We start from the raw sequence: 22,079 nt of genomic DNA, 5'->3' as shown, positions 1-22,079 counted from the left end.
GGAGGTAGAGATTCCCGTACCTCTGACTGAATCTCCTTCTTCAGCCCAAATTCAGGGGGCAGGGTGCCAGCAGGGATAGGAGAGAGGCAAGGAGTCCAAAGAAGCAAAAGCGGGAGGGGCAGCACACAGCCTGGGCTGTGTGGGCTAATAATGTGTGTAGGGCCCTCACGGGAGGACACCAGCTTCTCTCCAGCTCGGGATGGTTCTAGGCACCAACGTCTTCTAGGTGGCATCAATAACAACCCTCCTTATACCAGGGGTACCAGAGGATACAAGGTCCTTGCTCAGAGCTTTTGGAAAAGGCACAGAACAGTTCAGACTACTAATGTGAATATTTCTGAATACCAGGAAGATGGAGGGCAGTATCAGAAAGAGCACTGGCCTGGGAGCCCAGATGTTGCCAACATACTGTGTAGCCTTGGGCAGACTGTCTGCCTGCATAAAACACCTATAAGAAATGGCTGCTGTGTGTGTGTTGTTGCTGTGAGCCAGGCGCCCAGCTAAACACTTCACAGTGATGATCTCATTGGATCTGTTCCACAACTCGTAGGGTAGGTGCTAATATTTGTATTAAATAGAGGAAGATGGTTCATCGATCACCAAACTGGCTACATCCTATCTCCAGGTTAGAGCTTGGGCTGGTCTGTTTCTCTCCGGGTCCCAGTCAAGCTCCTTGGTCTCCAGGACTGCCCTCCTAACTAGTTCCCCAATTTCAGGCATCCCTGCCACTCCCCTATTCTTTCCCTACAGACATAAGTCAGATCTGTCACTCTTCTGCCTAAAGCCACACAGTGGCATCCCACCGCCCTGGGATGACACAGCCAATCTCCACCGGGGCCTGGGGGGGGGGGGGGGGCGGTGCTGCGCACCCTGTCCACGTGGGGTCACTCTGTCCCGTGGCGGCCTCTGCAGCAGCCCCCTCAGTTCTGTGTCCTGCCTCTGGGTCTTTGCACGCTCATCCTTGGAGAGAGGCCTTGGGACGCTTCCTTTGCCCGTCTTTGGTACTGCGGTTAGCGATACAGGTTTTGCGTGTTTACCCCGGACTGTCAGCTCAGCGGAGGGTGGACACCATGCCTGTTTGGGTCTCCGCCCTGTCCCTCCCCCCACCCCCGCCCCGGGTTTACAGCGGGTGCGGGTTTACAGGATGCCCCGTGCGCGGTCTCCGGGATTGGGATTTACAACGGTGCAGCCGGAGGCTGGTGATCCGCCGCCGGGGTGGCTCCGCCAGTTCCGGGGAGGCTGTAGTGTCCCCGCGCACTCTGAGGGCGGTCCTGGGGGCGGTCCCGGCGTGAGGGCAGGCGCGTGCCCAGCCACGCCCACGCCCGGCGGGAGGAGCCCGGAGCGCTCCGCTACACAGGAGCGGCCGGGGCGGGGGCGGGGGTGGGGACGGGGTGGTCCGGCGGGGTGGCGCGCGGGGCGGGCTCTCGGGGCCCCGCGTCCCCTAGCCCGCTGGGCCCCACACACGCCTGGAGGGGGCTCGCGGGGCCTGGAAGACCTGGCGGACGGCGTTGGAGGTCGGTGCCGCGGCTTTGGGGCCCTGGTGGGGAGGGCGATCGTGCGGGGTAACCGGGCCCAGGCCTGCTCACCCCAGTTTTCCCAGCACACGAAAATTGGGAGGCTTAGTCCCAGGGAGAGTAGGGCAAACTCGACTCCTCGAAACTTCGGCCCCTCGAAACTTCCGCGAAGTCTTCCCGGGGAAGACGGGTGGCCCCTCCCTCACGCTCCCCCGGCCCCCCGGGAAGGCTCGAGAGTCAACCTGGGTGGAAAGCAGTGTTATCAGGCAGGAGGAAAGCCTCCGTCTCTAGGGAGGCAATACTTGGGCTTAACCGAGTGCAGACCGACTTCGGCGTGCGCTAGGAGGTCCGCTTCTCTCCCTGTGCAGCCCAGGTTCCGCGGGGACAAAGGCCATTGGTCCTGAACTAACTCTGGTGCGGCTGGAAGGCCAGGAAGCCTGAAATTCCCCCGGAGCTGCTACTAGTGTGTGATGCGGGGCGATTTCCTCCCCATCCCACCCAGTAAACACACCCGCCTTTCCGCTGCAGGAAGAGCCCCTCTGTCAGGGTGGGGATGGGAGAGGCCCTAGGGAGCTGAGGATCCCGAAGAGGGACCCGCGCAGGGCAGAGGGTCAGTTGGGGATGGGCCTTTCAGGTGTGGCAGCTAGCTGTACCCTGCGTTCAAAGGCCAGCAGATGAAACAGGTAAATATGTAAAATATCAGGGAGGCCTGCTCAGGTTGGTGTGTGTAAGTGTGCCTGACCACACTAGCACCCCAAACTCTCAGACCCCCTTGTTGTCACCCTGTGCCTAGAGAGGAGCCCCTCCAAGGAGCACTGGGCCGAAGCCAGCGTCTGGAGGGCTTCCACGCCAGGGGAGGAGACCTGGGCCTGGTTTCGTTCAGGGCTACAGAGGGGTTACTGGGTGGAGCTGGGCACCAGCGGGTCTTCGGCCCTGAAATGAGGAAGCCGGGGTCCAGACAGGCGGGGAGCAGACTGTCGGTCTGGGTGTTGAGGGAACCACAAAGTGACTTGCCCCCAGAAGGCTGTCCAAGTTTCCTGGCCTTGGTTTTCCCTATGAGTATGTATGTGCTGCCTGAATGAGCCTGTCTGCCCAGAGCTGCCCTCTCCTGGGGCCTGACAGGACAGCTCCCCCTTCAGACTTTCCCTTCTTTCAGAAGTCCCTCTCTTTTGGGTTAGATTCAGTGTGCATCCCCTGGGGGGCTGGCCATAAAATGCCAACTCTCAGCCTGTCCCCCTCTTCCCTGACCGAGAGGGCGGCTGCCTGGGTGGGGGGCACGCGGGGTGAGCCACACTCCAGCGCCCCCCTCATCCAGATGGCCACTTGGAAGCATGGCTGTGGAAATCTACCCTTGGGGTAACAGGGATGACTCAGAAAACTGTGTGTTTTATTTGTAATCTCTGCGAAGCAATGCTGGGGTCGTGTCCTCGCTTTGGTCAGAGCCCGCATGGCTCTCCTGTCTTCTGAGGCAGGACCTTTGAGCAGCTTTGGCATAAATGTAACTTCCTCGCTTCTCAGTAGGTTCCTAGCGGACTCTTGTTTGCATGACTGGAGAAGAATCCTCCTGGAGTCAGGCTGGTGTTCTTGGCAGAGAAAAGAGGACTTACCGAGAAAATACAAGCGTAAACCAGATATTGTGTTTGTGTGTGTGTGTGTGTGTGTGTGTGTGTGTATTGGAGGGGTTGGCAAAGGTAAAATTCCATAGGAGTTGTGGACTGTTAGGGTTTGTTCTCTTCTTGGACCTGTCTGTATGCTAACTCCCAAGTCTAGACTGATGTAGTTGATTCTCCGGGGTCACTCTCCCCCTCGGCTTGATGTTTGGTTCAAAACCGGATGGTGGGTCTGGCAGTTCCTGAAAGAGTTTAAATCTAGAGTTACCAAACTCTACCAGACACCCTAGCAATCCCACGCTGGGTGTGTATATACTCAAGAGAACTGGAAATAAATGTCTGCACAAAAACTTGGACACAAATGTTGACAGCAGCACTATTCATAGCAGACAAAAGTGGGGACAACCCCATGTCCCTCAACTGACCGATGGAGAAAAAAAATGGGGGGGTGTTCCTGGGTGGCTCAGTCCTTAAGTGTCTGCTTTCAGCTCAGGTCACTGTCCCAGGGTCCTGGGATCAAGCCCCGCATCAGGCTCCCTGCTCCGTGGGAAGCCTGCTTCTCCCTCTCCCACCCCCCTGCTTGTGTTCCCTTCTCGCTGTGTCTCTCTCTGTCAAATAAATAAATAACTCTTAAAAAGCAAAACGAAACAAAATGTGGCATCTCCATATGGTGGAATGTTATCCACAAGAAGGAAAGAATCCTCATAATATGCTGCAGTTCGGATGACTCTTGGAAACGTTATGGTGAGGGAAGGAAGCCAGACACAAAAGGCAGGGAGCAGGTGAACCTATAGGGACAGAAAGATGAGCGGTTGCCAGCGGCTGGAGGGAGGAGGGCATGGGGAGTTACTGCTAGTGGATAAGAGGTTATTTTGGGGAGTGAGGAACATGTTCTGGGATTATATTGTGGAGATGGTTGCACACCTTTATGAGTGTACTAGAAACTGCTGAACTGTGCACTTTAAACGAGTGGAATATAGGAGTATCTCAATTTATAAAAATAGATGGTAAGAGGCCTGCCCTGTTTTTAAACCTTTATTATTTCTACCAAAATGACATATTCAGTTAAAAATTTTCAAGCAATACAAAAAAAAAAAAAAAAAAAAGAAAGAAAGAAAAGAAAAAGGCTCAAAGAGGCAAGTAAAAATATCACTTAGTGACCTCTATTAGCGTTTTGGTTTGGAACTCAGTTCCAGTCAGAGTGTTGAGGGTTGAACTTGGACAAATTATTAAACTGGTTTCCAGGATGGGGACAGAAATCCACAGCTGCTGGGTACAGAGGTACAGATAAAAACACAATGAATGCTAGCCAGTGGAGTCATCACGTGTCTGTGCACAGCGGGTTAGGCTTTTTTTTTTTTTTAAGATTTTCTTTATTTATTTGAGGAAGAGCGTATGAACAGTGGGAGATGCAGAGGGAGAGGGAGAAGCCGATTCCCCCTCAAGCAGGGAGTTCGGTGTGGGGCTCGATCCTGGGACTCCGGGATCATGACCTGAGGAGAAGGCAGATGCTTAACCGACTGAGCCACCCAGGTGCCCCTAGTGGGATGAGGCTTACATTGCTGTTACTAGACTTTTTCCGTAGACAACCCACCCCCCCCCCCGACTTGATGCTTTTAGAGTGGTTTTAGGTTCACAGCAAAGCAGAGGGGAGGGCACCGCGATTTCCTGGGTGCCCCCTGCCCCCACACAGCCCCAGCTTCTCCCACCGGTAGCCTCACTCATCAGGGTGGCGTAGTTGTTACCGATGATGAACCTCCGAGGACGGAGTCACCCGAAGACCGTAGTTTACATCGGGGTTCACGGTTGGCCTCGTATGTTCTATGGGTGCGGCGTTGTCATGGACAAAATTTTCATGTAAAAAAATCACCCATTCTGAAAACGGACGGCTCCAGGATATTCCATTGTGGGGGTGTGTAATAGAGTGGTCTGCCACGTACGGAGGTTTCGATTGGCTGAAACCGCTGATCGAGGCTGTTCCAACGGCACTACTGTTAGCTTGGAGCGTGGGACTCAATGTCATCCGTGGCCCACGTGCTTTTTGACCGCCTTTAGGGTGTGTAGCTGGAACGCAGGTCTGTGGCTTAAGCCCATGGACTCGGTGTCCCCCGAGTAGTTGTGGCCTCGCAGAGTCTAACTGTCCTCAGGGCCAGGCATGACTTGGCACTGGAAATGCCAAGGGAGCGTTGGTGTGTCCTAGAGCCTTGGGCAGGGGAGGCTGCTGAGGAGGAAGGGCGGAATGGGCTGGAGAGCTGCCAGCCCCCATCTCCCAAGGGGGGGTGCCAGAGGCCAGTAGGGGAGAGGGACAGATCCCAGGAGAGGCCTCAGGCAGCCTGGAGTGTAAAAGCCCTTCCCCTCCCCTGGCCTAGCTACGGCAGCCCCTGGAGGGCCTGGCTCTGCCCTCAAGCCCCAGGCCCTCCACTGGGAGTCTGGAGAAGCAGACTACTTTCACGGAGGGGTTATCTAGGCCAAGGTTAGCCCTTTGGGGAAGCCAGCTGATGACCCTTGGGGGCTGAGGGAGCAGGGATTCAAGTCCTTTGGCCAACCCACTGTCCATCAGGCCTAGGCTGGGGTCCCTGGGCTTTCCTCCCTGGGTGCTTACAGCCTAGGCTCGAGAATGGCCCTGGCAGCGTAACGTGTGTCTGTTGGGACCTGTCACCTGCCCTCCTGGCCTCCCCACCTTGTTCCCCGAACTTCTACCCCCTCCCTTCTTGCCCCTGGACTTTGTGAGCTAAGCTTTGCCTTTGGTGGTGAAGGCCCCTTGCCCCACTGTTTTTCAAGGATCTTCTTTGAGCTGTCCTAGGTGGTCTGGTGTGACCTGACCCATGCTGGACCCCATCTCCCCAACGCGCTGTGTATCGTCTCTAGTGCCCGTGTCCAGCCAACTTGGAAACCGAGTTCTCTGGGTTCTCCCCAACCTCCTTTCAGAGCAGGCTGGCACGGAGGGGGCTGTGTTGGAGGGGGCTGGTGATGCATCTCTTCCTTAGCCTCCGCATTCACAGGCTCTGCTCAGCTCCTGGGATCCTCTCCTGACCTCTGGCTGGGTCCCTGGGCTCTCTTGGGTCCCCGCCCCAGGAAATATTCTCATTCTGTCCCAGTTGGCAGATTCAGCCTGATGAACACTCAGGGGACCAGCTCTGGATGACCTTTTTGAAGGCCTGGAGCAGTGAAAATGGCACAGCCTGCTGGAGACTTGTCTTGGTCATGGCGCTGCTGAGGACTCAGTTTTCTCATCTGTAAAATGGGTGGAATGTACAGTGCCTCAGTGCATTGGGGACCATTTAGCCAAGGAGAAACAGAGTTAAATCTCTTCTAATTTCCTGTGCCAAATCCCCCTCCCCCATGCCCAGGTTCTCTCTCCCCCAGGGGAGAAAGGAAGCAGCAGGCATTTGAATACCAATGAGAACAGTGCCTGGAGGTCTATAAGCTGCCTCTCTAAGTGTGGGAAGGTCTGGGTACCATCTTGGGGGGGGGTCACCATGTCCTGGAAACTTAGGTATGCAAGGCTATCTCAGGGCATCCCCTCTCATTACAGGGGATAAATGGGGGCCCAGAGAGGGGAGGGACTTTGTCCCAGACCACACAGATGATGCAAAACAGAATAGTGGCCTTCCCCTTCCCTGTAGTGCTACCTGAGAGGGTCCCAGATGACCTGGAACACGCTTCCGCATTGAGCCTCCAGGCAGCTTGCTGTCTGTCCTTCAAGGTTGACCTTCAAAGTTGATTTCAATTTCTGGGGTGCCTGGGTGGCTCAGTTGGTTAAGTGTCTGCCTTTGGCTCCGGTCATAATCCCGGAGTCCTGGGATTGAGCCCCAAGGTGGTCTCCCTGCTCAGCAAGGGGTCTGCTTATCCCTCTCCCTCTCTGCTCTCTCCCTCTCTTTTCTCTCCGTTGTTTTCTTTCTCTCTCTTGTTCTCTGTCAAATAAATAAATAAATAAAATATTTAAAAAAAAATGTTGGGGTGCCTGGGTGGCTCAGTGGGTTAAGCTTCTGCCTTCGATTCAGGTCATGATCTCGCGGTCCTGGGATCAAGCCCCACACTGGGCTCTATGCCTGTGGGGAGCCTGCTTCCCCCTCTCTCTGTCTGCCTTTCTGCCTACTTGTGATCTGTCTGTCTCAGTCAGATGAATAAATAAAATCTTTAAAAAAATTTTAAAAAATGTTTAAGTTCAATTTCTTATTTCCTTGCCTTCCCCCTCTCCACATCCCACCCCCCACAGCCTTGAACTTCCCCTCCCTGAAGCTCATAGCATCTGTTGACATCTCTTGCTGCTTTCTGCTGCTGCTTCTTTTTAAGATTTTATTTATTTATTGGACTGAGAGAGCCACACACTCATAAGCAGGGGGAGCAACAGGCAGAGGAAGAGGGAGAAGTAGGCTCCCAGGCTGAGCAGGGAGCCCAATGTAGGGCTCCATCCCAAGACCCCAGGATCATGATCTGAGCCAAAGGCAGACGCTTCACCGACTGAGCCACGCAGGCGCCCCCTCTTGCTGCTTTCTGTGCAGGGGAGATTTTGTTTCTTTCCTTAGCATTGCTCTCCAGCGGAGAGCAATCCCTGCCTCTCAGTGGAGCCTGGCACAGGTGGGGAGGAGGTTTGATGGCCAGTTGCCCTTGAGCTGTCCCCTCCCCACAGGGGAGGATCTCAGCCCCTCAGACAGCTGCGCTCCTCACCCTAGCGAGCCCTGAGGCCTGTACCACGATTGCCCTTCTCTGGGGCTAAGCTGGGCTGGGGACAGGGCCCCTCACTGCAGCCCCAGGCCGGCCCCTCCGCCCTCCCTGGAGGCAGAGTCTGGAACACACCTGGATGACCCAGGCCCTCAGGAGGCTGAGCCCCGGCAAACTGCTACTGTCTCTTTAGTTTGGGCTTGGCGGTTCAGTGTCTACTGTCTACAGTGTCTACAGCCCAGTGCTGTCCTCTGCCTCCGATGTCCTCCAGTGTCCAATTCGGTGCCAGGCAATGGTCCTTGAACTTTCACTCCTTAGGGGTTCAACCAGAGTTGGTTCTCAGTTTGCCAGAAACTGGTCAGGCTGCCCTCAGTGCCTTTGTGAGTGTGAGCCTGGGGCACCCTTGGCCTGCAGATCTTGGCTTCTGCCCTCTGCAGATGCTTTCACGGGTGACTGCTCCCCTGTCATGGGCATCAGGTAGGACCCTGTACCCCACGCCCTCTGACCGGAGCCTCCATGGTCAGCGCGTGTCCCTACCCTCTTTCTTACCGCAGACGTCGCCTCCTGTCTCCTCTCCTGGGGGATGTGGCTCGGCCAGCCGTCTTGGTGCACACCCGCTGTCCCAGGAACGCTCAGGGGAGTGACCTGCCCGCTGCAGGCCGCTTTTCGCCACCCTCCTGTCCTGACCATCATCGTACCACATCCTGTTTTGTGGGTTGATGGGCATAACCTGCTAATTGATCTCCTTCGACTTGGGTCTCAAGGTGGTGGCCTGTGAGCAGGGCAGGGTCTGGCGTCAGCCCAGTGCGGCACTTAGAGAAGTGTGGTCAGTTTCCTTACCGTGCCTGCCAGTTCCCTCTTGTTACTCTGCGTCTGCCCTCATCGGCCTCACCCACCTGGCCCCATGAGGTCTGTAAGCCCTGCCTTTATAAGGGCAAAACAAGTACACAACGATTTGTTTAATGTGTGCAAAAAGGAATATTGTAGGTGTGTAGAGCATCTCTGGAGGGATTCGTGGGCACTCGGTAATTGCGGATGCCGCCGAGAAGGGGACTGGCGGTGGGGAATGGGACGGAATTAGAGTACACCTGTTCCTTTAGAATTTAATCCACATGTTACAAAATTGGAATTTTGTTAATAGACAGTTATATAATTTTAAAAGATCAAGTCATGGGGCACCGGGCTGGTTCAGTCAGTAGAGCAGGTGACTCCTGGTCTTGGGGTTGTAGGTTCAAGCCCCAAGTTGGGTGTAGAGTTTACAAAAAATAAAAATAAGGAACAAATTAAAAGATCAAGTCTTGGCATTTGAGACCTCTCTCGCTGTGCCCCCCCTCCCCCAGCCTTTGAGCCCCCTGACTCTGATGTGGTCTCTCCTCCTATCCCAGCAGTGCCTGGTTGGAGATGGGTTCCCAGGTGTCCGTGGACATGGGAGCCGTGCGTGTGGTGATCGTGGGTGGGGGCTTTGGTGGGATGGCTGCTGCCAGCCAGCTGCAGGCTCTGAACATCCCCTTCGTGCTGGTGGACATGAAGGACTCCTTCCACCACAACGTGGCAGCCCTCCGGGCCTCCGTGGAAAGTGGTAATGGACCCTTTTCTGGGGCTTTCTTTGTCAGAGTGGTCTTGTCACCACTGTGGGTTTGGGGGTGGTTTTTGCCACTTAGGGCAAGGCCTAAATTCCACCTTTAGAGAAATTCTGGAGATTCTTGAGGTCCCTGGCCTTAAGCAGCTACCATGTCAAGGCTGTAGAAGTAGGAGCTGCAGCTTTCCTGAGGACCCAGTGAGGCCCAGGCGGCTGTCGCCGGCGGGGGGCGGGGGAGGGTGCCCCAAATACCACCGGCTCAGCTCTTTGGCCAAGGACACTCCTCAGGAAAGGTTTTGAGTGCTTCTGGCTTCCCACGGGCAGCCCAGTTTCACTCTCTGACCTCCTCTGTGCCCCTTCCCCAGGGTTTGCCAAAAAGACATTCATCTCCTACTCTGTGACCTTCAAGGAGAACTTCCGGCAGGGGCTGGTGGTGGAGATAGACCTGCAGAATCAGACAGTGCTGCTCGAGGACGGCGAGGTGAGCACGGTGGGGGCCGACCTGACCCTCTGCTGGCTTCAGGGGGTCCCCAGGGCTCCGCAGCTGCCTCTGGGAGGGGACCCGGGTGGTCTCAAGGCTGGAGAGGCCTCGATGGCCCCTACATGGTGCCAGCCGGGTAGCAAATTCCTCATAAGCGAAGGCCTGGCCCCAACAGACTTTCCCCGAGCCATTCCTGTATGCCTGGCACTGTCTTAAGCTGTACGTGGTCTCATTTCTTGCCCACCATGACTCCGTGGGGAGGTGGTGTAGCTTCTCTTTACAGAGAGGGTAAGTGGCCCAAGATCCCACAGCTGGTAAGACACTTGGCCAGCATATGAACCCAGGTAGTTTCATCCAGACTCTACACTGAAAGCTGGCCTCCCAGACCAGGTCCTGGCTTGGCCCGCCTGTGGGGCTGTCCTGGCTATGTGGGATCAAAGGGCAGGTGGACACGTGATCCCACATCCCCCAGATTGGGAGGCCGTCACTCATCCCTGCATTCCCCAGCCCCGGGAAGAGCCCGGAGCCTGGTGTGGCCCTGCAGTGACGGGGGGCCATGGGGGAGCTGCCGTATGTTGTGGGAAGGGCCACCTCCAGCCTGGCCCTAGGGGCACAATTTCTGTCCTCGGTGACTTCGTGCAAATCAGTCTTCCTTGAATTTATTCCTGGCAGGACGCATGGCTGCTCCCTTCGGTATTGGCCGGGTTCTAGGGCTTCCCCTTGGCCTGCTCAGTGTGATGGTTTCGCTCCTTTCAGGCCTCTCCCACCTGGTGCTCCTTGCCCGGTGGGCCCAATCACGGGCAGAAGCCCGGGCCTGCTCTCACCTCCTTTCTCCACTCCCCTCCCCCCAGGCCCTGCCCTTCTCACATCTTATCCTGGCCACTGGCAGCACCGGGCTCTTTCCAGGCAAGTTTAACAAGGTTTCCAGCCGGGAGGCTGCTATCCAGGCCTACGAGGACATGGTGAAGCAGGTGAGCTACCTGTGGGCCAGGCGGGGCCTTGAGGTCAGGCGGGGCCCTGGGGGAGGGGAACCACTGTGGGGATGCATGGGGCGGCAGCAAAGAGTCCTCGGGTGCAGCCGTGAAGATAGAGAGTTAGTGGGAAGATCCCAGACTCCCTGGCAGAGACCTTTGTCCCTCACCGTCGTTGGGAGAGGAGCACCTACGACCTCATGTAGTGGCTGGTGTATCCCTGCCATGTCTCCCTCGGGGTCCCGTTTGCACAAGGCTTTGTATTTTACAGAGCAGGTGTGGGTCCGTGACCTCAGGCGGTTTTCCCTGAGGGGTGGGCAGGGTCTGGCCTGGCTGAAAGACGAGGGACAGTTGCCCACAGAAGGATCCCAAGGCGAGTGCGACTGTGTGACTGTGGCCGGGTCCTCCCTCCCTGCCACACTTCTTAGATGCCTGGGGAGCCTCTCTTGGCCCATCATGAACAGATGTGGATGTGGAGGTTAGGGTCCCGGCTGTGAGCTCAGACAGACCTGGGTCGTGGTCCCCTGGATGGTGGGTGGGGGGTGCTGCCTTCCTCGTGGGGCCAAGCAAGAACCATGCGGGGAGACGCCCACGACCTGGGTCCGAGGAAGCATGTTTGGACCCCAAATTTGGACTCTTCTTTGGTCTGGGAGCCCCCAGCCTGGCCGAGCCCCTGGGCAGGCTGGGTCTGAGGGCGCATTTCCTGCTTCCTTCCCCTCCAGGTCCAGCGCTCCCAGTCGGTGGTGGTGGTGGGAGGCGGCTCTGCCGGAGTGGAGATGGCAGCCGAGGTTAAAACCGAATTCCCTGAGAAAGAGGTGGGCACGCAGCCTTGGCTTTGGGCTCTCTGCATGGCGTGCAAGGAGCCGGGGGACTGGCTCGGGGCCTGGGCCGTGGCACTCCACGACCCGGGGCCCCGCTCTCTGCAGTGGGGTGTCCCCTGATGTCCTGTTCTGCCGGCAGTGCGTCCTGGGGAGCCAGGGCGTGTCCTCCTTCAGGGAGGGGGCCTGTGAGCCAGTCCAGCCAGGGCCAGTGAGCCTAGCAGGGCTACCTTACAGACGGTGAGCTCTCGTGTCCCCTGCTGTGTTCAGCCTCTTGAGACATAAATGTAGACTTTGGTTCCCTCTCTTTGGTGGCAGCTGGCCTGCTCAGAGACACCCGCGGGTGGCGTTTTGTCTGGGGCAAGCAGCAACTGGTCTTCAAGGGACGAAAGCCTTTGCCCTGAGTAGCCGCACGGTCCCTGCCATGCCGCCCCCTCACCGCCCGTGCTGGGGAAGGAGTGGCCAGCGCCCCTGGCAGGAGGGCCCTTTAAAATGATGGGGGGGTGGGGCCAGGAGGACCTACCTGGAACCCTGGAGAGGAAGACCACAGGATGTAGAGGCTCAGCTCAGGGCCCAGTGATGAGCGGTCATTACGGGTCCTTGAGGCAAGAGCTTTGCTCGGCTGACGCCAGCCCGGCTTCTCCGAGGCACGTGGCTGCTGCTTCCTCCCCAGGGAGAGGCAGGTTGGTTTTGAAAAGATCATATGGGCTAATTGGATTATATAGCTGTTCTCTGACAAATTATTGGACCTTATTATGAGTGACTGATGTAAAAGGGTTTTAATTTTGATTTATGGGTTAAAGACAAGGCTGAAGTAGTTGTCACTTGGCAGGGGGAGGATACAAGGAACATACCCACCCCTATATTCAGGACTCAGTGCGAACTGAATTACGTGCTTACCGCACGGTTTCTCAGCCCATCGTCACAGTTTCCCAAGGGTGGGCCTGGATCCCTGTTTGATGGACTCTCCGGGAGGCGTCCGAGTGAGCGTCTGAGACGAGGCTTCCACTCAGGCCGTCTGGCTTTAAAGCCTGAGCTTCGAGCACGGACCCAGGCTGCCCCCGCCTCCGCAGGCTGGCCCGCAGCGAGTAGCCGCACCTGGAAGGGCTGGCGTCCGGCCTGGCTGTAATGTAAATGTCGGCCCGCCTGACAGCCACGGTGTCCATGGCTTACACGTAGACTGTAAATAATTTCCCCCGTGGCTCTGGGTGGGTGGGGGTGGGGAGTGGAGCCCTGGTGCCTTCTGGAAGAGTCTCAGACTGGATGTGGGCTCTGGCCCAGCCGCCTTCCCTGGTTCCAGCCTCGGGCAGTTGCCCACTCTGCAGGTGCGGAGGTGGGGAGGGAGACAGGCTGACGTGGATGTTGGTAAGCCTCTTCCTGTGAGCCTGAGATTCAGCCGCTCCTTCTCCGCCCCGTGGTCGCCTGTCCAGGTCACTCTCATCCACGCCCAGGTGGCCCTTGCCGACAAGGAGCTCCTGCCCTGTGTGCGGCAGGAAGTGAAGGAGATCCTGCTGCAGAAAGGCGTCCAGCTGCTGCTGAGTATGTGCGAGCCCCCCTCCTGCTCGCCCCCTGCCCCGCCCACCACCCCAGCTCCATGGCCCCCTGGGTCCTAGGGTCAGGCATTTGAGCCTTGCTGGCCTGCTGTGGGCTGTGTCTGCCCGCGGACCTGGCAGAGGCCCCGGTGCTCATGGGACTCCTGGACCCCTGGCCTGGCTTCTCCAGGATTTGACCTGAATTATGGTGTCCCTGTGGCACAATGTTTTGTTTTTGCGTGTGTTTTTCTTTGGTTTATATTCAGAGGGTGGTGAGGAGTGTGAGCTTTGTTGAGAGCAGGAGGAGGGGAGAGCACCACACAGCTTGTTTAGAGACTGGGACCCTGACCCTGGCACGGTGACTGGCGCACGTCACGGGCTCAGCCTCTGCGCGTTCTGCAGGGAGGGGTGACATTTCTGCTCTGGGCAGACCCCTCCCAGCTCCTGGTCTCCTTGCGCTGGGCTGTCCACTAGTGTGACCACCTTTCCTCTGAGGCAGTGTAGAGTAGGCGAGCTTCTGGACTTTTCTCTTCTTCCCCCCCACCCCTTTTTTTGTTTTAAAGATTTTATTTATTTGTCAGAGAGAGAGAGAAAGAGAGGGAGAGCATGAGCAGGCCGTGGCAGGCAGAGGCAGAGAGAGAAGCAGGTTCCCTGCTGAGGAAGGAGCCCGATGTGGGACTTGATCCCAGGATTCTGGGATCATGACCTGAGCCGAAGGCAGCGGCTTACCGACTGAGCCACCCAGGTGTCCCTCTTCTGGACTTTTCTTGCTCACACCTTAGTCCATGGTGCACCAAGAGCGCCTCCCTGCCTGGTGAGGATGGTATGGCTGGCTGACGTTCTGGGAGGCGTGGTTGAGGTCTTCCTCCAACAGCTTTTCGCAGAACTTCTTGGGAAATACAGCCTCACTTTCCCACACTGCTTTTGGGAACTTCCTGCCTTTGGATCCTCTGGGGTGGCCGGATGTCCACCTTGTGCTTCTTGGGGGCAGCAGGGTGGACTGGCAGAGGGACTTGCAGGAAGGTGGGAGCCGAAGGATCTCTTAGGTGGGCCCCAGCTTTGAGGCCGTGCCCACCCCTGCCGGCCTCTGGCTCACGGATCCCACTTGACAGGTGAGCGCGTGAGCAACCTGGAGCATTTGCCTCTGAACGAGTATCGGGAGTGCATCCAGGTGCGCACGGACAAAGGCACAGAGGTGGCCACCAACTTGGTGATCGTCTGCAACGGTACTAAGATCAACAGCTCGGCCTACCACAGTGCATTTGGTAAGCAGGAGCCGCGGCCCACTGCCTGGGCCATCGCCCCACTGTCCGGCCACGGCAGGCCCTGCAGGCCTCTCCCCAGGGCATCAGTGTCGCCCTGCCTCCCTTCCCCTCCATCCCAACAGCTCCGGTCTCTTCTGAATGGTGACATCAAACTTTAAATTCAGGCTTGGGTCCACTCTCCCAGTGCCTTCCTCCACTATGGCCGTGACTTAGGCCAAGGTGGCCAAAGTGACCAAAGTGACCAAAGTGACCAGTCTTTCAAAATCAGAGCCCGCCCCCTGGTGGTGAGAGCGGGGAACAGGTTTCAGGGCGAAGGAAAGACCCACCCTTTGATTTTTTGTGAACATGGAGGGGAGGGAATTCCTGGGTCAGGCCTTTGACTATTTATTCACAGGTGTGCTGTTCTCCCCAGAACCTGATCCAAATGTGGAATGACATTTTGGGGAGTAGAGGAAATAATGTGGCCTCAGGCTCAGCAGTGAACTCCCCAGCTAACTGGAAGCTGGGGGAGGTGGAGTCCTGGCCATCATGTGTGAGCTGGAGACTCTGTGACTCTTCCTCGGGCTCCAGGATTGCCGTTTCCCCAGGCTGCTCCCATTTACTTCATAGCACCCTTCCTGGACAGGGAGGTCCGTACTACGGGAAAGAACTGGCTAGTCCCAGAAGAAGGAAACTGGTCCGGGCCACGTGTGGGGGACAGGATTGAGCGCCTAATGGACAGAGATCCCAATATTTTACACCCATTTGTCTTAATGTCATATTTTCAAAAGTAATTCTTTTAGGTCCCTTAAAAAGAAAAGTTTATCATTGACTAGAGTCCCACAGTTACTTAAAAAGTCTGGTCCATGTTCAAGGGGAAATTCAAGACTTGGCTGAGCTGCTGTGTAGTCATTGTGAGTCATTGTTGGTCGTGGTAATTTACAGAGTCACACAGGTTGTATAAAACGGCAGGTGCTGTCTTTCTGACCAGTTTCCATCCTGGAATAGTAACCTTGACTTTGCAAGAAGAGTTCTGAGATGGGCCTTGAGGCAGAACTAAATCGAGTATGTGACTTTGGAGGGGGGCTTAGCTGGCACCAGAGGGCCCTCTTCTCGGTGTTCTAGTGGCCGCATAACAGGGTTTCCGGGTTACCTTTGCCCGGCAGAGAGTCACCTGGCCGACAACGGCGCTCTGCGAGTGAACGAGAATCTCCAGGTGGAAGGCTGCAGCCGCGTCTACGCCATCGGCGACTGTGCCGATGTGAAGGAGCCCAAGATGGCCTATCACGCCGGCCTCCATGCCAGCGTGGCCGTGGCCAATATCGTCAACTCCATGAAACAGAGGCCCCTTAAGGCCTACAAGCCAGGTAAGGAAGCTGCACGGACCTCAGAGACTCGCCCGTCTTCCTAAGTCTTACACAGTTCCCAGTCCTCAGACGGGAGGCTCCAGGAACTGCAGGCCCACGGATGGTGAGTGGGGGTCTGGTTTACCCACCCGTGTCTGCTCCACAGGGGCACTGACGTTCCTCCTGGCCATGGGGAGAAACGATGGTGTGGGCCAGATCAGTGGCTTCTACGTAGGGCGGCTCATGGTTCGGCTGGCCAAGAGCCGGGACCTGTTCGTCTCCTCCAGCTGGAAGACCATGCGGCAGTCTCCACCCTGAGCCGGAGCGGGGCAGGAGATGAGGTACTGCTGGGGTTGGGGGTGGGAGACGGGGGGACAGTTTGCTTGCCAAGTGCTATCCACTTGATGAATGCCGAAGGGCAGATGCCCTTTTCCTGGAGTGAGATGCCGGGGATGTGCTGATCAGACACAACTTACAGAAAGCCAAAACTGGGAGAGGGAGCAAGTGAGCCATTGGAAAAAAGACAGCCTCTAGAAGATTCTTTCTGGATTTGGAGAGGTTTGCTTGCCTTTGTGCTGACTGAGGGGTTCACTTGGTCCTGGGGAGGGTTTAGCTGGCCTTCTCTTCCTCAGGCTCCTTGAGTGTATGTACACAGGCTCATGTGTTGGGACTCAGGGCTCTTGGAGTAGGAGAGAGCAGGGTCTCCTGGTGGCTGGCGTCCTGTCTGTTGGGGAAGGAAGGGGAGACTGCATGGTGACACCAGCTATGGAAGGGGAGCTGGGTAGTCATGGCCCGCACCCCAAGCCTCTCCCGTCGCATCCTGGGTGGGGAAGCCCGTGCCTTCTGCAATACCCAGGTTGTTATTAGGAGCCTAATTTCAAACTATTAGTCCCTACGGTCTTTCATTTTCACAAAACTTTCTATATTTCCTTTTCTAAGTTCCGATTATACGTCTTAGGTTACATTTAAGAAGAAAGAATTAGATAAACTGCCCTCCCGTTTAGCCCATCCTAACGGAGAGTGAGTTCTTCACAAAGCTAGTGGGTTGAGACGGAAGCCTGGCCGGCCAGCCGCTGGAGATGTTAAGAGGCAGCTGAGCTAACGGGACACTTGGGTGGGCTGCCGTTGGGATCACATTCAGGGAGCAGAGTGGGGCTTGCAAGTGAGTCCCTGTGTGCTTCTAGGCTACTATCTCAGTGGATTTTGTAGGGGACAAAATTCCTGCTGATGCTGGGGCAGGGGACCCTGTGGGAACCTCTTGGGTTCTGTGCTTCTGGTTTCCTGGCTACCGCAGTGACACTCGTGGGGGCCCTGCCTGCCACTGGCTGTGTTAAGGTACATAAATGACTCCTGTATTGGGGAGAGGACTTCCATTGGAGGGAGTCTCTTCTGGAAGACCGAGTTTAAATTCCCATAGTGGAAGTGGTTGCTGATTTCATCTGCATAAATGCAGGCCCTGCTCATTTTTGATGGTGGCTTCTGGGTCCTTGGCCAGAGTCCTGAGGACACAGCCTATGGGGGTTCTCAGTCCTCCCTGCCTGGGCTGTGGCCCAGGTCATTTCCATTTGTTCTCTAGGTCCATGTGAGACCTGTGCCTCTCTCCTGTAGAATGGCTGCCCACCGAGGCTTCACCTAGGACTCCCTTCCTGTGGACTAAGGCCAACCAGGCTCCTCTTGCCCAGACCAGTCCATGCTGTCTGCCCTGGGGCCTGGCAGGGTGGGCTCCTCAGCCTGTGCATGACAGGCCTTGTTCTATTTATAACATTTTACAAGTGTCCACCCATGGGGACACAGTTTTCTAAACTGAGGAAAATGTTGCAATAAAAGATTATGTTGTAAGAAAGACACTGGATCTTCTTTTTTTTTTTTTCCTTTCATTTTCTTTTTCTTTAAAAACAAAATAAAACAAAACAAAAGCCTGAAGCAAAATCTTTTTAGGAGTAGATACAGATGTCATGGGGGGAGGGGAGGGGCACTAAAAACAGAAAAGGAAAGCACCAGTGAGACGCCTTTCTCATGTTCTTCTCTCTGCCCCCGAACACAGACAGCCGACAAAGCCCAAGTCACTTTTATGCCCTCTTCCCTTGCAAAAAGGAGAAACAAGGTTTTAAGAATTTTGAAAGGATTTTTTTTTGTGTGTGTGTGTGTGTAAAAGTCAATGCTATAAATCTAAAACGAAGTCTGTCTTTTAAAAAAGTTCTAAAACAACAGGAAGGAAACACATGGAAAGAAACCCCTCGTGGAGACCTGCTTGATTACAGACGGAGGCTCTTTGAAACGAGAATAGAAAAGGCAGAGGGCTCGTTCCGTGGGCAGGCCCCGCTCTGGCAGCCCCCGTGACCCGCTGCACTCCGCTCCCCTGCCGTCACCCTTCCTCTCTCCTCTTAAAAAAGAAACCCCTCTCCTGTGACTTGGATCCTCCTCCGATTCCCGTGGGCCAGTGTGGCTGGGCGGGGGGCGGCTACTTGGTGTCGAGCTTGGCCATCTCCTGCACGTAGATGCCGATGCTCTCGCTGTCAAAGAGCAGGAAGTAGACATTCTTCAGCGAGGACGAGCTTGAGTCATCAAAGTGGGCCGAGATGGCTTTGAGGGTCACCTGGGCGGCCATCTGTTTGGGGAAGCAGTTTCTGCATCGAAGGGAAAGAAGAGCAGATGTCACTTTGGTTCCCAGGACCCACGGGGTAACTTGGCCCTCAGCCCGGGGCCAGGGGCAGCGCGGTGCCTTCTTATCTTGGCACCAGGCCTTTCGGTTTCTGTCTCACGGGGTCTCCCTATGTGCCAGCAGGGCCATGGACCACCTCCTTTGAGCCGAGGCAGAGAGGCAGCCTGGGATGGGGCAGGCAGGCCCCGCTCTACGGGAGCCATGCTGGCTGGGACAGGTGCGGTGGGCTCAGCCCAAGTCATAGGGACAGAGGAATCCATGTCCCCTGCCTCCAGTCGAGCCGCGCTTTAAAACCACGACCAGCTCAGCACTGACATCGCTCGAGTTCTAGAACGCAGAGCTAGTTTTTCTGAGTGCCCTTGAAACTGCTGTACGGTGTCAGGTCGTTGGTGAAAGGGGAAAATGTACGCTCACCGCTCCTCTCATGGGCCCCCTACGGACGTGCCGCTGTAATCTGAGTGTGGGGGCCTCCAAGCACCCAGCAGAGATGTGGCTGTCCGCCGGGCTGGGCCATGGCATTAGCCTCCGGGGACACGGCCATCGTAGTTGTGTGGGGTTGGCCACCAAGCCCCCTCGGGCAAGGACGGGATGAGTCCACCGGACAGGAATTCTCATTTGCCTGTGGAGTCCCAGCCCAGAACATCATGACATGTGGGCCTGGCTGCGCAAAGACTTCAGCTGCTGTGCTCCTGGGCCAGGCTAAGGAGACCCCGTGCTGCTGGCTCAGCCTGGGGTGGGATGACAGCAGGAAGCAAGGCCTCACCATTTACACACATCTTGGGTGTGTAAATCCTATCCGTGTTACAGAGGGGCATCTTGTGAGAGAGAGCATGTTCAAAACAGAAGCAATAGCTCGCTTTGACTGCGAGGGTGACGGGAGAGGACAGGCCACCTGTGAGGACAGACAGCCTCATTCCCTACCAGCTGCGGCTCTCGCACTCAGCTGCATCCGTGACAATTAGAACCAGCACTTATAACTCCCAAAGCAGACCTTTGGTGGGAGCCTGTCCCTTCTCTGGGCGTGTCTGTGAGGGCCGCAGCCTCAGGCTGTCCTCCCCTCCACCCCGGCAGCACACAAGCCCCCCTGGCACTCTGAGGTGGCAGTTTTTTGTGGAGGGGGGTCTGAGACTCCGCACTCTTAACACTCGAACACAGCAGAGTCAGCGTGGCCCGGCCACAGGCAACACTTCAAATAGCAAGACATTTGAGCCTGGTGTTCTTTTAAGGAGGCTCCTTGACCAGCAGAGTCCAAGGTGAGGCTTGAACTCTTGACCGACGCTGAGATCACCGCCTGAGCGGAGATCAAGGGTTGGACGCCTAACCAGCTGAGCCCGGAGCCTGAGGTTTTCTGATAACGTGTTCTGACAGGAGTAGCCGCTGGGGATGCGGCCCTTGACCATGGCAGCCTGTCAGAGAAGCTCCGCTTCTGGCTCCTCTCCAGCGCTGCCTTTTCACTGTGTTTCAGAGGCTGGAAACTGGGTTTCTGGCCCAATGACCGGGTCGGTGCCCTTGGCTGCGCCGGCAGCCCTCGGTCGTATCTTCTGGATTGGCCAGACTGGGTGTGACTGTGGGAGAGCCGCAGGCTGGAAGGGGAGACCCCAGGCCTCTCCCGGCCTCCCCCGGCCGCCCGCTGCCCCCTCCCGCAGGAACGCATCTCACCTGCCGCTGGGGAACGGTGGGAACGCCACGGACTTGAGCTTCTTGTCCTCGGCTGCCGACAGGCAGTTTTTGATGGTCTCTTCAAGCTGCTCTTCACATTTGTCTGAGCCCCACTGAGGGATGTGACAGTGGATGACAAATTTGGCTGCAAGTCCGCTGGATTGGCTGACAGCGGCTGGAACAGGAGAGAAACACGGCGGGTTATTTCCTACCTTCCCCTTCAGCCGGGGGCCGAGGCTGGACCTCACGGAAGCCTCTTGGCTGTGCGTGCATGGGGCAGCGAGAGAAGCTGGCTGGGCACCGTTCTGTGCCTCTGATGGGACCGGATGGCTGCCAGAGAGCGGGAGCCCTGTCCGGCCTGCCGTGGCCAGTGGACACCAGCTCCAGAGGAATGCATCAGCGGCCCTCACTGCTCCCCTTGGCCGCTAGGGTGGGCGACCTCCTGATCATGGTTCCCAGCAGGAGGTACCCACCAGCATCATCTCTGACGGCTGAGTGGCCTGACCCCAATGTCGCACGTCCAGATCCCTGGAACCTGGGGACGTTACCTTACATGGTGAAAGGGGCTTTGCAGAGGTGAGTTAGGGAAGACCTGTGGGATGGATTATCTGGGGTTATCAGGGGGTGCCCTAAATGTAATCACCTGGGTCCTTCAAAGCAGGGCGGAGGGGGGTGGGTAGGGAGGTCAAAGGTAGGAGCAGTGATGGGAGGAGAAGGTGACTGGAGCGACGTGGCCAGGAGCCAGGGAGTGGGGCAGAAGTGGGTCTCATCTTGGCTGTGGTGTGTTTTGCTTGGCACACCGATTGTGCATGAAGCAAGTGATGCTGGCGGGGAGGCAGCTGAGGCTGGGCCGGGAACCCGGGCTCAAGGCCACACTCACCTTCAGCAACTTCCAAAGGGCCTTGGGATTTGCGAAGCTCCTTCACAGTTTCCAAGAACTCTTTGCCGCCAGCCTTTTCCAAGGCCTTCCCTGAGGAGGAGAACAAGGGAAGCCATTGCTGTTGTCCTTTCCAAAGTCATCTGCCACACTGTGTCACATAGTTTCAGTGGGCCAGAAGACAAACCCACCCATCACCCTGAGAAGCAGGAATCACGCTTCGTAGTGGGAGTCCTGGTTGCCAGTGGTCACTGCTGGCCGGGGTCTTGGCTTTTGTCCCATAGGACTTGGATTCTAGCAAACTCTTTCTTTTCTTTAAGATTTTACTTACGTATTTTAGAGAGAGCTCGCTCTCCTGCAAGTGGGTGAAAGGGCAGAGGGAGAGGGAGAGAGAGAATCTCAAGCAGATGCCTTGCTGAGTGCGGAGCCCGGTGCGGGGCTCCCTCTCCCAACCCTGAGATCCTGGCCTGAGCTGAAATCAGGAGTCGGATGCTCAGCCGATGGAGCCAACCGGGTGCCCCTCTAGCAAACTCTTTTAAGTGAACGTTGAGGGAGTGATGGCGTCATAAGCAGCCTCAGGACACGAAACCTAAAGGTGATTTTTTAAATGGAAGTATAGTGGACACATGAGGCTACATGAGTTTCAGGCAGGCCACACAGTGATGGCACAAGTCTACACGTTACGTTGTGTTCCCCACCGCGGGGGCCGCTGCCTGGCACTGTCCGGTGCCCTTGCAATACCATTGCCTACGTTACTCCCTACGCTGTAGTAAAGGTGAACTTTAAAAAAAATTGGGGCTCCAGTGTTCTGGAGTCTGGGTTCAGTCCCCATGCTGGGTTGGTCAAATTCAGTGTCTTGGTGATTTGAAGGCAGTGCCTTCTCACAGACCCTGCAGCCTGCCTCTTGTCACCAGGTCCCGAGGCTGGTCCCAGGCCCATGGTGACAGATGACTCAGCAGGAACCTTGGGGCATGGGTGGGGTGCGCGGAGAGAGCTCTAGGGCCCTACTCCCAGCTCACCACTTGTGTGTGGTAAGTCTTGGTCAGAGGACAGACACAGGCCCAGGGTGGCCCGCAAGGATCTTTCTCCAAACCAGACCATGGTTTTCAATGGAAAAAGGC

At 56.5% G+C, this 22,079-nt stretch overlaps 2 protein-coding genes across 5 annotated transcripts in view; one reads left to right on the top strand and one right to left on the bottom strand.

The window, feature by feature from the left end:
- The first annotated feature begins 1,350 nt into the window (after window positions 1-1,350).
- Window positions 1,351-17,603, top strand: AIFM2 (apoptosis inducing factor mitochondria associated 2). Of its 4 annotated transcripts, none has more exons than XM_046027187.1 (10): window positions 1,351-1,514; window positions 9,175-9,368; window positions 9,734-9,849; window positions 10,701-10,820; window positions 11,543-11,635; window positions 13,069-13,177; window positions 14,283-14,435; window positions 15,581-15,781; window positions 15,927-16,101; window positions 17,369-17,603. In XM_046027187.1, the coding sequence occupies exons 2-9, from the start codon at window positions 9,191-9,193 to the stop codon at window positions 16,076-16,078; spliced, it is 1,122 nt and encodes a 373-aa protein (XP_045883143.1). In that variant the 5' UTR covers window positions 1,351-1,514; window positions 9,175-9,190; the 3' UTR covers window positions 16,079-16,101; window positions 17,369-17,603. The 4 variants fall into 4 exon arrangements, with proteins under 4 accessions (XP_045883143.1, XP_045883142.1, XP_045883140.1 ...); XM_046027186.1 differs by having other exon boundaries at window positions 1,352-1,514; window positions 17,337-17,603; XM_046027184.1 differs by having other exon boundaries at window positions 1,352-1,514; window positions 17,315-17,603.
- An 84-nt stretch (window positions 17,604-17,687) lies between these two features.
- Window positions 17,688-22,079, bottom strand: part of LOC123955299 (core histone macro-H2A.2) — a 45,136-nt gene continuing 40,744 nt past the window's right edge. Inside the window, exons 7-9 of the mRNA XM_046027188.1 lie at window positions 20,962-21,051; window positions 20,082-20,256; window positions 17,688-18,387 (exon numbers count right to left, since the gene is read on the bottom strand). Coding sequence (XP_045883144.1) covers window positions 18,222-18,387; window positions 20,082-20,256; window positions 20,962-21,051 — 431 coding nt within the window. The 3' untranslated portion in view covers window positions 17,688-18,221. The remainder of the gene's footprint in view (window positions 18,388-20,081; window positions 20,257-20,961; window positions 21,052-22,079) is intronic.

The sequence above is a fragment of the Meles meles genome, chromosome 13, assembly GCF_922984935.1.
Source record: "Meles meles chromosome 13, mMelMel3.1 paternal haplotype, whole genome shotgun sequence".
Taxonomy (NCBI): Eukaryota; Metazoa; Chordata; class Mammalia; order Carnivora; family Mustelidae; genus Meles; species Meles meles.
Note: the sequence above shows the minus strand (reverse complement) of the source record. Positions and strands in the feature narration are given on the sequence as shown.

What these genes read in the sequence shown, in the direction of transcription:
- AIFM2 (XM_046027187.1), top strand. Translation starts at nt 9,191, where the DNA reads ATGGGTTCCCAGGTGTCCGTGGACATGGGAGCCGTGCGTGTGGTGATC. An exon ending in TGCTGCTCGAGGACGGCGAG is followed by an intron (nt 9,850 to 10,700) that starts GTGAGCACGGTG and finishes CCCTCCCCCCAG; the next exon opens with GCCCTGCCCTTCTCACATCT. An exon ending in GGCCTACCACAGTGCATTTG is followed by an intron (nt 14,436 to 15,580) that starts GTAAGCAGGAGC and finishes TTTGCCCGGCAG; the next exon opens with AGAGTCACCTGGCCGACAAC.